We start from the raw sequence: 17,225 nt of genomic DNA, 5'->3' as shown, positions 1-17,225 counted from the left end.
TGTTAGCTGCTGAAAGACAACAGACGGGGAAAGTCTCGGGTCAGTTAAAGCCACATAGATCTACATCATGCTCTAAATCAGCATTAATGGACTCACCCAACTGGGGATGGCTGTGTTGGTTTAGCTTCAATGAGAGAGCAGAGAGCGTATAAGCAAGTAGAAGCTAACTCCATCACACAGCATAACTCCTTCAGGCGTGTGTTATTTGTGGAGATAAAGCATCATCATTGCAGACGGAACAGATGCAGTGGTAGAGTCACACTACCACAGTCACAGTTAGCCAATCAAAGGCAAGATGTCTAAAAAGAGTGAATAACAGTGAATACAAGTAATTCTGACATTTTCTGCCCCCCACGCCTCCAGCTAACTTCTACTTCCTGAACCAGGAGCACCAGAGCTTTCTTTCTGTAGGAAACGTCTCACAAGGCTTTCCTATAGGCCACAGCAGACTTATTGATGTCACACGTTGTGGGTTGGAGGAGGAGGACCCAATGTGCAGATACCATCGACATATAAATATTGGACAATGGGTTTCCATAGGCTCCAATAACACATTTTTGAGGCTAAATGGGAGGCGGCCACCACCGCCATTTTAACCGTGTCACAGGTTCCGTCAAGCCCAGACAATTCCACAAAAGGGAAGAGAGGTGGAGCTGAGGGTGGGGCTGTAAGGCTGGGATCAACTGACGACACCCTGTCGAACTAGCTACAAGCTAACCTGAAGCTAACCCAAAGCTAACATGGGAGCTAAGCTAACAGAGGTAGCGACCTAGCTACAACCGGAGTTAACTGTGCACAACACCAGAGCTTCTGAGTCAGAGATACGCCGGGCTGACCGCTGGGTAAAACCAGGTGGAACACAGAGGTCTCCCGAAAGCTGCTGAAAGCCGGCAGCCCGTGCAGCAGACAGAAGCCGCGATCAGACAGAGATGTGCCGAGCTGCAGGGAGAGGAGAACCACAAGCCGGCCGGCAGCCCGCGCAGCAGACAGAAGCCGCGATCAGACAGAGATGTGCCGAGCTGCAGGGAGAGGAGAACCACAAGCCGGCCGGCAGCCCGCGCAGCAGACAGAAGCCGCGATCAGACAGAGATGCGTCGGGCTGCGGGGAGGGGAGAAACGGGTGGAAAACATCGGTCTCTTGAGAGCTTCACAAGCCGATAGTCGGAACCCAGCTCCACCAACATGTTATATTTCAACCCATTTTCTAAAGTGCAGCATTATGTTAAATGCACTGGGGTTTACCCTATTACATTTAAATTTCATGGTTAAACAGTATATGTTAAAATCTAAGCTCAGCTCGGCAGTGACCTAAAATACATAAATATAATTTTACTTACCAAAAAAAATGAAGTGGAGACTCCTTGGACGCTCTATTAGTGCAATTAATGCCACAGCAAGTCATTTTGTCCAACAATTGCACAAAAAATATCCAAAGAAGAATACACAAACACAGAGACTCATAATCCCGGAGCAGTTTCCAGGCCAGACCAAGGCTCTACTGAGGCCTTTCCACGGAGCTAGCTCTGTGGTCACGTGGGTCTGATGCTCATTAATTTTACAGAATTTTAGGCTTTTAATACACTTAAACAGAAGAGTGAGAAAAAAATTCACCCCCCTCAGAGTTACCATGAGTGTAAAATAGATAATTTAAACAAAAAACATGTTTTGGTACCAGGCTGTAAACATGTTTATTTCTGCTGTGAAAATTGTATTTTTAACATGGGAGTCAATGAGGATTTGCTCGCTTCTGACACCAGCCCCCAGTGGATGAGTGTTGAACTGCAATTTTTTGTACTTCGGGGTTGGCCTCAATTTTTGAGCCGCATTGTGGGGGCTTGACAGATACCCAGAACGACACGAGGCATGAGAGGATGTAAAGGAAAACATTCTTTATTAAGAATGACGAAGCCTAAATTAAACCTGAAAGGGCACGAAAGCCAAAAATCCTAGAAGGACACAAAGCCAGAAACCTAGAGACCTGGGGGGGGGGGGGGGGGGGGGGTAAAGCAACGCTGACAAGAGGACATTGGAACAACAACATGCTGAGACGCAGACAGGGTTATATACACAATGGCTGGGTATTAGCGAATTGTGCACAGGTGAGACTAAAAAACAGAGAGGAGGAGCACAACGGAGCAGGGGAGGAAACCAGACCTAAACATGGGGAAGGGAGCAAAATGAACTAAAGGGAGAATACTGACAAGATAACACTAATACAGAAGACTAATGATAAGTGAGGTGTCTAAGGGAAAACATGAGGGAAACCAAAAGAGAGCCTGGTGGGGGCTGGGGAACCACAGGGGCACTGAAACCTAGGGAGAACACCTAAGGGAAAAAACCTAGAGAGGGATGGAGAACACAAGGTGACACATGAGGGAGATGCAGATTGCAGACCATGACAATTGAAAAAAGGAAAAAAAAAAAGAGTGAATGAAAGCTTTAAAAAGTTGTTTTTATCTGCTCTTTGATGATTACATGTTCATGGATAATTACTTTGTCAGTCAAGTGAACACAGCATGCTGGTGCAAAATACTTTGCTACCATTAATGGATAAAGGCAGGAACCTTAATTAGACAAATGTATAATCTCCATCCGCATTATATAAATCTAATCAAGTGTCATTCCTTTGATTTGTAAAGTCTTTGGGCTCAGCGGAGGGCCATCACTTACATGTCATCTGGCTAATGAAGTCGTCAGCAGTGCCTCTCAGGTTCTGCGTGATAAAGGCAATTACCTGTAACAGACTACGAGGGAAGATATTTCACACAGCCCTGCTGTTTATATTGGTTTAAGCATCTGTTTGTCATCCTTGATCAATAATAACTGTTTTCCTTTTCCCTGTCACTCATGTTCCATCTTCAGTTTTCTTCAATCATCTTTGAACTTTAATTCTTCTCCAATGGCTTTATTTTCACAGGTTAATGTGAACAGGGAAGACTTACCCAACGGAGAGCCTGTCTACCTCCGCAGCCTTGGGAAAGGAGACTGGTTTGGTGAGAAAGCACTACAAGGGTGAGATTGAACCTAATAACCTTGCCTCTTTCAATATAAATCTTCTGTTTTTCTCTGTATCAGAACTAATTTTCTCTCGTTGGCACATCCTTTCCCTCAGAATCTGAATCAGGTTTGCACAGAAAGGAACTTGGCTTAAGCTGTGAATCTCTTTGATAAGATACAATCTGTACAATATTCAATACTAGCTACATGTAATATTTACCATTTATGTTAAGATGGAAATAAGCCGTGAAATAATAGTGTGCAAAATTATAATGAGATGCCAAGTGTTCACAGTTGATCACCATCAGGCACTGCAGATGCGAAAGGCCATTGATTGAAAATGTAGGTGTTCTGGTGTTTATGGTTCTGTATAGTGGAGGCACACTCAACAAAAATATAATTGGAACACTTTTGTTTTTGCTCCTATTTTTATGAGCTGAAGTCAAACATCTGAAAACTATACATACACACAACACCCATGACTCTGAAATATTGTTCTGAAATCTGTTTACGTGTGTGTTAGTAAGTAAATTTTATTTATATAGCACTTATCAAAGACAGAATCACAAAGTGCTTCACATAAATCAAAACAAAATAAAACAAAGTCATGAAATCATAATAATCTCAAAACAGAAACAGATTAACATCAGAAAAAAATAAAGTAATAAAATTATAAAATTTCATAAACAGATGAAAGATGATTACACATTTGAGTTAAAAATAAGAAAATAAAAGGTTTAGGTAAAAGCAGCTTTAAATGGCTGGTCAAGCCTGCCTCAGAGTCCTTCGCAACTCACATATCCATTTTGAAAAATGCAACATCAGTAGGCGATGCCTGGCGGACCGAGAGGGCGGAGCCGCGGTAGTGACGAAGACGGATGGGTAACGAGATGAAGCTAGCTTTTTTCTCTCCGAGCAGTCATTAGAAGTGGAGGACATCCCCCACCCCACCCCACCCACCCAGACAGTCGAGAAGAACAGGACCAAATCTATTTGGAGGAGACAAGCGGACCTGAGCCTTATTGTTTTTAGCTTGTGAGTTGCCTGAAACCACCGGAGCCGACCCAACAGAACCAGCTCTGAATGGTAAGTAGCGGTTAGCCATAGCATTAGATTAGCTGCAGGGTTCAGCGCCACAGCCCTAGAGAGCTATTATTCAGCATGTTTTAGAGGTTTATCTGCTTCAACACACCTGGTTTTAATCAGCAGCAAACAGCTAATCTAACCTGTTAAAGCAGGAAAACCACTGAAACGTGTCATAGCAGCTCTCCAGGAGCCCTGGCCTAAAGTTTCTGTCTGCTGCAGAGAAAGTTATAAAAATACCCCATGAGAAAATTATTCTGTAATGTGTCCATTCATGTTACACAATCACAAGCAGCCCACTAAAACTGCCCTGATTTCATTATTTATTTACTGATACCAGCTTTCTCTTGGTCGTAGGTGATCCTCTGGTGCAGCAGCTGGGTCTCCTCTGGCGGTGTCTTCAGGATCAGGAGCTTCCAGAAGATTTTGCCTTTGAATGATTCCTTCCTGTCTAAACAGTTATTTGTTGTAATAATTAAATAAATCTCAATTTATGTATTTCCTGTTTTTGTTCATGTCCATAAATACTTAAACATGCTTGAAATTAAAATGAGCTTTTAACAGTGAGGTGCTAGTTTAATTCATTACAATAGAGCTAGTTACACATGCATCAAAGTAATAATTCAATAAATGTAATTTATAAATATCCATTAAAATATAAAAACTGGAATCTAAATGAGATATTTGGCAGCACAAAGAACTTGTCAAACACAATATTTATTATAATAATTTTAGGCAGACAGGAGACAGAGCTGATGGAGGTTCTCAGTCATCGAAGGATGGCCGAAGGCTTTCCAGGAACAGGAGATGTGGTGTTGTCTCTTCTCTCTCTATTCTGCCAGATGAGCTGATAGGTTACAGGTGTGTGAGGACATCCTCATGCTGTCATAACTAGATGACAGGAGTTATCAGGTGATCAGCCAGGCTAATGATGAGATGCAGAAAGAAAACAAATCCAGGACAGTGTACAATAATAACAATAATCTGTGGTGTTGCTCACCTTATGTGCTCTTGTGTAGAATATTAACGTGTGCCTGCCTCATGGTGTAGCATCCATAATTTGCTGAGTGTCCTACAAGAATGCAGGTTATTATCTTAGGTGTGTTCTTGCTGTGTCGTGGTTCTAATTCCATGCTAAAAAAACAGTCACTATCTGGTGTGGCCACCATTTGCCTCACGCAGGGCAACAGATCTCCCTCGCATAAAGTTGATCAGGTTGTTGATTCGTGCCTGTGGAACATTGGTTCACTCCTCTTCAATAGCTGTGAGAAGTTGCAGAATATTGGTAGGAACTGGAACACGCTGTCATATACGCCGATGCAGAGCATCCCAAACATGCTCAATGGGTGACATGTCTTGTGAGTATGCTGGCTAGGCAAGAACTGAGATGTTTTCAGCTTCCAGGAATTGTGCACAGATCCTTGCAATATGGGGCCGTGCGTTATCATGCTGCAACATGAGGTGATGGTCGTGGATGAATGGCCCAACAATGTGCCTCAGGATCTCATCGCGGTACCTCTGTGCATTTAAAATGCCATCAATAAAATGCACGTGTTCGTCTGACCATAACATACGCCTGCCCATACCAGCACCCCACCGCCACCATTGGCCACTCGAGTCGTTCCACAACGTTGACATCAGTAAACCGCTCACCCACACGACGTCTGCAATCTGCCCTAATCAGTGAAAATCGGGACTCATCTGTGAACAGAACGCCTTTCCAATGTGCCAACCGGTAGGCTAATGTGGATGCACTGAAACACCACAGCATCTCCTGCTACACTTCTTCTGTGGGATAACAAATTTTAATTGTTTTACTAGAAAAACCAGCAAATGAAACGTTTACTTCTCTTCCGGACATTTACATCTGCACACACCACAAACTAGATAGCTGAAAATGTCCATTCTGCAGAACTGCAACAGCAACAAGTTGTCGTTGGTGCTCCAGTCTTGGGTCTTTCACATGGATTCAGACAGTTTATAATGTTGACTTTGTCCATTTATCGGTCCACGACATCTTTTTTAACGTGTCCCTGTATACTCTGCATCCTTTTTGAGCTTTTAACATGTTGCTTAACACTTCCTTTACTTCCAAATCTGCTTATTCTCTGCAAAATTCTGTTTGTTTTCATGGTTTGTTTACACTTGTGAAGCCATCAACATGTCTGCACACATCCCAGACTCATAATCATGTGTGATCCTAAGCCATATTAGCAATATGGAGCTTAAGTCACACCCATCTCCTTCGGACCATGGGTCCCCGGAAGAACAAAAAAAGGAATATAAGTCGGTGTGGCTATAAAACTATTTTCGAATCTTGTTTGTTACGTGAATTTCACATATGGTGTCTGTGAATTTTAAAAAACACATTCTGATGCCAAGAAAAAGCTTATTTTCAAATGCGGGGAAACGTTATTTTAGGTTTTGTGTGAAAATAGTTTTAGTTTATTTAAATAGCGCCAAATCAAGACAACAGTCGTCTCAAGGCACTTCACAAAGTAAACATTCCAATACAGTTCAGTTCATTAAGCCAATCAGTAAAACGTTCCCTAAATAAGGAACCCAGCAAATGGCATCGAGTCACTGACTCGCAGAGGTGTTACCAAGTGACTGCTTTGCAAGTCACAAGTACGTCAAAAGTCTTTCCAGTCAAGCCTCGAGTCAAGTCAAAGACAACCAAGTCCAAGTCAAGTCCAAGTCTTAATCAAGTCATCTGTCCAACTTCATTTTAATGACAGTGATAATAAATAAATTCCAGAAATAAAGTTTCTTAAAGCTTAATTTATTTGCTGAAACAAGCAGAAAGTGCAACTGAAATTGATTATAAACAAAGTGTTGATGCAGTTAGCAGTACAAGATCAAACCCAGAACGAAGAATGATTTATGATTTTTGTCCATGTCGTGCCACTTTTGTGCTAAAATATCAAATATGCTCAAGCCATCATCAAGTCAACAGATGCAAGTTGATTCAGGTTTCATGTCATTGGCTTTCAAGTCTGAGTCAAGTCAAGTCTTTATAGATTTTATCAAGTCAAGTCAGAAGTCATTAAAATAACGACTCAAGTCTGACTTGAGTCCAAGTCATGTGACTCAAGTTCACACCTCTGCTGACTAGTGTCAGTGTCTTTACAGCAATCCTCATACTAAGCAATCATACAATACATCCGAACTACAAACGTGCACCATCAAATTGATGTAATCAAACCAGACATGGTTTGAAAGGAAAGTAGAGGAAAAATGGCTGCAAGTTCAGCAAGCTTCGAATCCTTCCATCTGGAGGAAAGAACCACCATAAATCTGGTCATTTGGTAAGTAGCAGCTACGCTAGGGGAGAGGAGAATCTGTGGTGACGTCACAAATGCGACATACTGATGTGTGATTTGTAGTAATAGGAATTATGAATCTAATTCCATTTTGGGTTCTTTTTAAAACACAGGAAAGGTTTCTCTTTACCTTTCTAACGTTTCGTTTGCCGACTGCAAAACATCCTCAGAGCTGACGCTGATGTTGGCGTCACTTCCTACTCCGTTTAACCATCAGCGTCAGCTCTGAGGATGTTTTGCAGTCGGCAAATGAAATGTTAGCAAGGTAAAGAGAAACCTTTCCTGTGTTTTAAAAAGAACCACAAAATGGAATTAGAAACTAGACACAGTAAGAACACACCAGTCTTCCTCTGACCCCTGAGGAAAGGGAGGAGACTTAGACTCCCTATTGCAGCTTTAAGTTTTATATTTGACATTTAAATATCATATGCCCAGCCAAAAGCTCATTTTATTCAGCCCTTCTTTTTCCTTACTTCCTTTCTTGGTTGCAATAGTCTCTTGTCAAAGACGTCTCCGTGTTGTTACTGACTGACACAGTGAATTTTCACAGTCTTTGTGAGGCTTTTGTAAACATTAGTGTGAAACATGTGAGCATAACTGCTGCTAATAAGCAGCAGCAGCTTGTGTTTGCAGAAATATTCCCAGATTTTGCAGACAAAAAACAGGATTTCCCAAACCTACACACATCTCTGCCAGCAGTATGTACTCCAGTCACGTTGAACAAGACGTTTGAATTCATGTATTGTACAATCAAATCACTTATCATTATTCATAGTTCGTACCATGTAAATATCTTTGTAAGATTTCTGGCTCTAAAGGATATTGTTAAGATGAAATTTTATTGACTTGCTTTGTTTTTATAACAGCAAGGTAGAAAAAGAATACTTAAACTCACCCAAGCTATGACATGAACAAGAACATGAAAGGAGATGTCGCCATCTAGTGGCTATTGGATTCAGAAGCGTCATAAGCCAGGTTTCAAATGATAATCCCTTTAAAACACAAGAGATTTCCACCATGACTTAAACGGTTTCATGAGGAAAATAAATCCCAGCTTATGTGCTGTTAAAACACGGTCATGTTTACTTTCATAGGGAATACTGGAGCTGCTGAATGTAATGATCCTGGAACATCTGGAGCTGTGCAGATGGCAAGATTTCCTCCATATGCTAAAAACTAATGACTTCAGGATATAAAAGATCATTAAAATGCATGTAGGACACGCGAGACAGGGGGATCTGGTGGTACTGTGAGAAACATGTTGTTCTAAATAAAGGTTTGATGTTTTTACATTCATGTGGTTTTAAAACGTGAGTTTGATGAACGAGGGCATGAAAAAGAGCCAGTCAGAAAGGGAAAAGAATGAAATAGACAATTTATGCAAAACTCACTGAAAGCAACTGGATAGAAAATCTTAAGTAGGTAATTGGTAATTTATGAAGACATAAAAAGAGAAGAACATGGTGGGGCAGGTGGTCTACAGACAAACCAGGGCAGATAGCAAGGCTCCAAGCTAACGGGGAAAGCTAGCATGATGATCCAGCAGATATAAACAGAATCTACAGGAAAGGAAGTCATGACGAATGGAAAGCAGCAGAGCCCAGGTGTGAGGCAGAGCAGGAAAAACATGAATCTAAAGTGACTGACAGAAGGAATAACATAAGCACACTAGACACCAGAACAAGCCCACCAAGACTTAGACAGCAACAGTTTGTTTTGAATTTTCTAATAATTTGTTAATTTCTCCCAACACTGTCAACAAGGCTGAATGTCTCTCAAATCCCTAAATCTAGTCATTTGGTAGTAGAAAAAGTGAAAGCTCTTTGTAGTTTTGCATTTTGCTGAAAGCAACTTAAAAACAATCATGTTTTTATTTAATCAAGAAAGCATCTTTTGTTTGCAAATTGCCTTCCCCACCTCGGCCCTTACTCTGTGTTGTTGCCTTTTGTCTTGGAGTGTCTGAGCCTCTCATACTTAACCTTTGATAGTCAAGTACATCTTGGAAATGTAAATAGTGGAGAGGTGCCATTTGATCAGAGGGTCGTCAAATAGTTAACTGTGTGTGTCTTTGCTCTTGAAACTCAATATCCTCCTTCTCATGTCTCCTCTGTCCGTCTGAAGATGCTGCTTTTGATCTGTGATGAAAACCTATTTACAAATCAAAGTTTGCTTTCCTGTCTGCTGGGAAGGTGTGTGTGTGTGTGTGTGTGTGTGTGTGTGTGTGTGTGTGTGTGTGTGTGTGTGTGTGTGTGTGTGTGTGTCTGCATCAGATTACATGTTTTCTCTTGAGACTATGCATTCCCATCTGTGAACTCTACTGTACATACATGCTACGCTGTAATAGCTACGTGTTCTGGGAAGAGGATGTTCCAGTGAAGTGTTGTTTGGACGTAGCCAAAACATATCTCACACTGTCTTCCACCTGCCTTGGAGAGGTATGAACTTATAGCTGCAGAGCGGTTCTGTCAGAGCTGCGTTGCGCGCCATGAATTCTTGTCCGGAGTATATTTGTGGAGATATTACTGCAGATGTACTCAAGGTATTGCTAAAATAAATCTGATATCATTGGTCATTTGACAGCATGGTTAAACCTTAAAGGGGCATTATGGAAGTTTGACAGCCAAAACATGTATAGAAATAATACATTTCTTCTTCATACATTCTCCTGCGATGTCCTGGCCCTGTAGAATGAGCCCTGGCATTTTTACTGTGATTGCCTGTTTTTCTGTAAAATCAAAGAAAAAGAGAGTTGCTCAGGTCGAGCAGGCTGCTTCATGCGCGTTCACGCTTAGGCATAGCCCGTAGCATTTGCTATCCGTAGCTTTAGCAGCAGAGAGTGAGGTTTGTCGCTGTTCCTAACGGCTAGTGACAAAGCTAGCTACATTTCTGAGGACCCTTAGCTACTTTCTGTAGAACTTTCTTCCAGATATTTCCTGCAAATTAGCAACAAAATAACAATTTTCGCTTTGAACCGTTCTTTGGTTTGACGTTGTTTCAGGTGTCATCAAGGATATAAAATTTACAGATACTGTGAATGTGTGTAGCTCACCTTGTAAGATGTCTGACTCTCATGCAGAAGACCTGGATTCGATTCTGGGTGTGAACATAGATCATGTAGAGTTTATTTTTTACATTAATGGTATATTTTTTTACAGTAAGATGCCCAAATTTTAATTTGAGACTCGTCGAATGGCATTGAATTCACAGATAAAAAAGATGTGGGTTCAACTTTCATTTTGGAACAATTTTTCAAGCAAGGGAAGGGAATGATCTGAGCATGCAGGAGGACTGACCCATCTTAAACCTTTGTCGGCTGTGCTGAAGAGAAAGGTACAGAGCCAAATATTTAATTAATTAGCTGCACTTTCTCCTGTCCTCTGTCCTCCTGGCCACACACACACACACACACACACACACACACACACACACACACACACACACACACACACACACACACAGGACTGTCTCAGCTGTTATTTTCGTTAAGGAGTGTGCACATACAGCATGCGCGCTTTGTGCACGAGCCTACTATTGAAGCTGCCGTTACGCTTTTGGCCTGAGGGGGCAATCACGAGCATAAAAATTCAAAACTCCGTAAAGTCCGTTTAAAGACCTTTTTTTTTGAGTGACAAATCAATTGACATGAGAAGAAAATAGAAAAAAAAACTTGAATAAACTTGAATATACAACTCTCTTGTACAGGATCTTTCTTCGCCATTACAAAGTGGTTCTAAGAAGGTTATATTTTCTGTTGAAGTCTTAAATCAGTCATTTTTATGTACAATCGGACTTAATCAGCATTTTATAAAGGGCCACGTCGTTGCATCATCCATAATGATCCAAAGGGGTTTAAATGAAGATAACTGGACTTCTTTGGTTTCTTGAAAACATTTCATTTCTCATTTGAGGAGCTTTGTAACATAGGAGGGTCAAACTTATAAACTGTTGCTGTCTGTTGTTGCTTAACAAGCTGAATCAACCTGTGAATACCCCCCTCTATTTTCCTTGGAGAGTCGTTAAAGTCCTTAGGATCTATTGTGTTCAAATGGTAGTTGTGATTAGATGCAGGAGGGTGTGACATAGACTGAAACGGTTCTGGAATTAAAAGTGCATTGTAGGTGCTGGAAATGTGAAACCTGAGGCCTCCTCCTCTGTTTCTCCTGTGTTCAGTTGTGTAGTGTTTGTGTGATGTTTGGCACAACCTGGGCACAGCACAGGAGAACCACTTCTTCAGTCCACTTACAGCTGAAAGACAAGGGACACAATCTGGACAGAGAAGATAGATGTTTGAGTGAGGAGTAAAGGAAGCTATCATCTATGTGAAACGGGAAAGACCGATATTTAACAGAAGAGGAGGCCTCAGGTTTCACCTTTCCAGCACCTATATTGCAGCTTTAGAAGTCTTGAAACATCTTCAGAAACTAAAAAAGCCCAGTTGCCTTCATTCGAACCCCGTTGGATTACCATGATCTGGATGACCTTCACCATCATCATCCATAATACTTCTGAACACTGATTTCATTTGATTCATAGTTCCTTCTACTTCTATGTGTGTGTTTCTAAAGTCCACCTCATTCGCCTCAAATTACCTGTTATTCCAACTGCATTACGTTTCTTCATTTAACACAGCAAAAGTGTTATTTTAATTTTTTTAGTTTTTGCTGATTATCACCGTAGCCTTCCTCAGATCTTTGCTGCTGTTGATGATGACATCACGTCCTTCTCCATTTAACTGCGTGCAGCAGGGGACGACGTCGCCTTCTGCTGACCGCGGATGAATGGAGAAGGAAGTGACGCCACCAACAGTGGCAAAGCTCTGAGGAAGGCTACGGTGATAGTCAGAACATCAGCAAGAACAAGGCAAAAACACCACTTTTCTTGTGTTAGAAAATTAACCGTGACACAGTTGGATGAAACACAGAATGAATGTACAAAAATACCTGTCAGTCAGTTTTTAATGATGTCCTTTAGCCTTTATAGCCACTGCTCCACAGTGCAGTTGCAGTTGAAAAAAACAACAACAGAAGATAACGGCCATCATTAACTAACTCTGCTTTAAAAATATCAACCAACATTAATGAACAGCTGAAAACAGAGATCGGTAAACGGTTTGATGTGGCATTAACCAGCATTTTACAGCTGCAGCACTAAAATGAAGTGTGCACATCGACAGGCCTATCTTTTATTAATCAAAACTTTAGCCTGAGCAGCTCTTAGACTTGCAGCTGCAGTTGGGTTTTGTTGGCTTTTATTAAATCCTATTTGTTGAAGCGTTGGTCTATAATATCAGAGTTATTATTTATTCTAGTCTCCAGTGCAGGATTAGAAAGCTGGCATGTTTTTGTCTCTTGGTCTGTTAACTTTCACAGATTTTAACAGCCAGCGGAACCCGCTAATGGATGACATGGCATTGTGCCGTAGCGAAAGCTCAGCCCAACTCGGCCTGTTTGCTGACTGGCTGGGCACGAAATATTTTGTTGGAGTCCTCTAATATGGATTTCCTGCAACACCAAACAAAGCAGAGCTTAATGGTCTGAACCCAGCTGTAAACAATGATCTCATTCCTTTTTGCTCAAAGCCGTTCTGTTAATGGTGTATCTTCTAAAGTCACAGTTTTAATGGTTTCCTTTTATGGTGAACAAGACTGCATTTTGTTTATTACTAATTAATGTTCCTTTCAACACCCATTTCTTTCAGAACATTAATGAGGAAAACAAGGTGCACAAACACAGATACAAGAAATGTACGTAAAAAATCACTACAAACCCCAATTTGTTTCTTAAATATATGTATTTCAGATATTCACATAACCTCGATAGAGTCAAATTTTGGGGAAAATGTTTGGTTATTGTGGTTTTTGTTATTGTTATTAATATTATTATTGTTGAATTCCTATTAAATATTAATTTGAATACAATAATATGGCTTTTTTGTGTTCAATGATAGTTTTCAAGCATAGGAGCAGACAAACATACTTTCTTTGTGCAAATATATGTTTATTATATCAGTATTACACTCAAGAATATTTATTAGATATTTCTATACTTTTACTATACTACATATTTAAAAGTATGCAGAAAGAGCCTCTATGCAGAAAGTACTCCGTCACAATGTAGTTTTGGCTAATGTACCACGGGACAAAATTAGACTAGCATCCTCCACTTTACTTTGTTTTAGCATCTGTTAGCTTTTCTTGCTTTTGCAATCTACTTTTGTTCCACAAGTGGTATGAAACGTATGCTTTTATAATAATAATAATAATAATAATAATAATAATAATAATAATAATAATAATAATAATAAAACATCTTAAAATTTTAATTTTTACTATTACAAGTGCAAATAAAGAGTCCAAACTAAGATTTTTTGAAAGTCTGCATTTTTTGAAAATAAACAAACAAATACATAAATACTAATGAGAGAGATCAGAGTATTTCAGTTATCAAGTGCAACAACAAGACTAAATCCCAAGAAGAATTACGAAAAAGTTCCACAGACTTAAAAGTGCAACCTGCTGTTCCCTTATATTTTCTTGTTTTATTTTTATGTGTTTGGTAAAATACAGCTTGCTCAGGGACAACAGTTAAAAGTTAGCTCTGGAGCTAATACTGACACATTTACAAAAATGCTCCTGTAAATAAACTAAACGAAACTTAAAATGTGAAAACACATGCCACTTGTTGCAAAGGAAACCAGCATTATTACAAATCAAAGAGTCTCTTTTTCGCTCCAGTTCTGGCCTCGGCTAATCTTCCTTCTCTCCAGCTTGCATAGCTGCTGCCGCTCTCTCAGCCTTCAAGCATTCGCTGTTTTCATAACCCCTTTCCCAGGACACCAGATCACTGTCCAATTACCCTGTTCATCGCAACCATCTACTGGAAATCAACACCGCAAGCTTGTGTGTGAGTCCAAAGGACATACCAGCAACAACGTGCAGCTGCTTTTAGTGTGTTAGAGCTTGTGTAAGTGCATTTGACAGTCCCCCAATGCACTTCATGTTGTGTCAAAGTTAACAAGTGCAGAGCCACTGTGGATGACTTAGGCTCAGTCGTGTACAAATGAATCCTACTGACAGATATTGTTTTGGGATTGGGTTTCATATCAAGCATAGCCAGTGTCAGTGCCATGGCAATCTGGGGTTGTTTTCCACAGCTACCGTTGAGCAGCAGCAGACAGGTGGCAAAAGACTCAATAATGTGAACCTCTTATAGCAGCAATGTGGACTGTTTTGGAAAATTAATTGAGCAACACCCATTAGCAAGTAGCGTTAGACATCTTCTTACGAACAGATGTTGAAGCTACAATAGCAAATCTGAACTACAAGCTATCTTAAAACAGGTTTTTAATCCCTCTTAACAACGTTCTAACATGGTTGCAACGTGGGTTCTGGTTTCGGTGGCCCACGGATGCTGCCAGGGAGTGGTGAGAAATTTGTGACCCTGGGTGTTTCTCAATGTCAAGGCGCCTTGCCTTGCGAGGTGATGTCTTGCGAGGCCAGGTGCCTTGCTTACGAGGACACTGTCCTTCCTTGGCCAAAGAACACGATTAAATGGAACAGACTTGCATCACGTGACCACTGCTTCCACAGCGGTCACGTAACGTCACGTGACATGGTTGATAATGTTATATTTTATATGTATTAGTTTCAATATAAATATATAATGAGACTTTTACTTTTTAAATTGTTTATAGGTTTATTAAATAAAAAAGATAAGTGAGTTACTACCCGCTAGCCACCGAAGCTGCAACTATTAAGCAACTAACCAACAATAGATAACTTCTTTGGATCTAAAAAAAAACATTTTAAATTAGTTGACTTACTTTTAAACTTGAAATTTGTCCCCAAAGTAGCTGCCAGCTTCTGATCCACCGTCCTTTTGAGAATACCGCGGTGTGTTGTGGGTAATTTTTGACCAAGGCTAGGCTACAAGACACCTCCCGTGTGTCCTTGCTCAGCTAGCTAAACGGCTAACAAACAGAGAACCAACAGCAGCAGCACTAAAATGTTCATGTTCTACCCCTCGGTAGAACATGAACATCGGAACCGATTGGAACACGTCTTGGTGGTTCCTGATGACGCATCTCCTTGGCAACTGGGGCGGGGCCAAGACATCAAGGCAAGGTTCCTTGACATTGAGAAACACCCCATGTTTGCATTTAAAAGCTAGCTTGTTCTGTAAATTTGCTATTGCCACTTTAGTTGCTATGCGTGCATGCATGGTTTTGATAATCCTTTGACTGATGCAGAATTGGCGACATTTCTTATGGACATGTCCTGGTAAAACTCGAACATCACGCAAAATCCCGTTTATTTCCGCAATTTAACTTAGACTGAGAGACCACCTAAAGGCTCAGGAACTATTTGCAGGTGTTTTGGATTAATTAGCTGATTAGAGTATGACACTGAGTCTAGAATATTGAACTGTAAGCCGCGCCCGCGCGCGCGTGTGTTTGTGTGTGTGTGTGTGTGTGTGTAGGTGAGAGTTCATGAACAAGATGCGTTCCAGCTGTAATCATGGAAGTAAAAAGAAGGGCTTATGGTTCATTTCTTTTTTCTACCTCTAGATGGAGCTCTCTTACAAAAACTCCACATTTGTGCCTTGCATCTCATCATTTCTTCTACATAATGTCTGTAAAGTGCTATACAAATGAAGTCCAATTTGAGTCGAGTATATATAATGTACATCAGTGGTACTCGCTCCTGGTCCTGGAGAGAATCCAGCATGTTTTCCTTGTTTCTCTGCTCCAACACACACAATTCAGTGGTTGAATCACCTGTGCCACAGCTCATCAAGCTCTTAGAAGCCTGTTAATCACCTGCTGATTGAAATCAGGTACATGTACATAATATTGCTTAAACACCCTTTTTAAGGAAAGCCATAACTACAACAACAGGTCTTTGCAACAAATCCAAAACATCCGTTTTAATTGTCTGGTTCAGATCAAACCATCATCTCCCAAAGAAAACCAAAACAACACAGACCGTATACTCCTAGTGCAGATTTCTAAGTTTACACCCCAGCCGTCACAACAGTAACCTGCAGGTCCCTGGAATAAATTCATTTCCAGCTCTTCCTGACATCTGATTGGTTAGATGAGTAACCCAAGGATTTCTGCTTTAAGGATTATTCAAACTTAAATTAACTCTTTTTCAAGATATCTCCATATGTTTAGTTGTTTTGCTGTGCCTCCATGGTGGAACTGGGATACGTTGCCTTGTCTATTATTAACTACCATTTCAAAGTTATGGAAATCTTGAATTATTGCCTGCTTTACCAATAAGATGGTTATAAATATGACTGTATAAATAGGTCTGTTTAAGACCAGGAACAGTGTTGTGTTGAGAGCATGGATGCAGGTCATAAAGGCTTATCAGAGGTGAATTTATCACCCTATGCGCCACGCTAGCTGGAGGGCTTTAGTGTTCATCTGTAGATTTATCCTTTACTCCTGACAAAGGCTGCCAACCTCCACTCTGCTCTCTCCTCCACTGTAGTCCTCACATTACAAAATTTGTTTCTCGCACCAGCTGTGACCTTTATTCAAGAGGGGTTAGCAGAAAGAGCCAGGCAGGGTGTATTGGTGTGTATTTGTGAGCGAATGACAGGGAGGTGTGTGTGTGTGTGTGTGTGTGTGTGTGTGTGTGTGTGTGTGTGTGTGTGTGTGTGTGTGTGTGTGTGTGTGTGTGTGTGTGTGTGTGTGTGTGTGTGTGTGTGTGTGTGTGTGTGTGTGTGTGGGTGTGTGTGTGTGTGTGTGTGCGTGTGCGTGTGCGTGTGTGAGTGTGAGTGTGTGAGTCAATTTGACATGAGGTGGAATTGTCAC

At 40.8% G+C, this 17,225-nt stretch overlaps 1 protein-coding gene across 2 annotated transcripts in view; it reads left to right on the top strand.

Moving 5' to 3' along the window:
• LOC107376029 (cGMP-dependent protein kinase 1) overlaps positions 1 to 17,225 on the top strand; it is a 144,791-nt gene that overhangs the window by 113,427 nt on the left and 14,139 nt on the right. For both annotated transcript variants that reach the window (XM_015944911.3, XM_015944909.3), the window contains exon 7: positions 2,918 to 3,012. In XM_015944911.3, coding sequence (XP_015800397.1) covers positions 2,918 to 3,012 — 95 coding nt within the window. The remainder of the gene's footprint in view (positions 1 to 2,917; positions 3,013 to 17,225) is intronic.

Source organism: Nothobranchius furzeri, chromosome 12, assembly GCF_043380555.1.
Source record: "Nothobranchius furzeri strain GRZ-AD chromosome 12, NfurGRZ-RIMD1, whole genome shotgun sequence".
NCBI lineage: Eukaryota > Metazoa > Chordata > Actinopteri > Cyprinodontiformes > Nothobranchiidae > Nothobranchius > Nothobranchius furzeri.
Note: the sequence above shows the minus strand (reverse complement) of the source record. Positions and strands in the feature narration are given on the sequence as shown.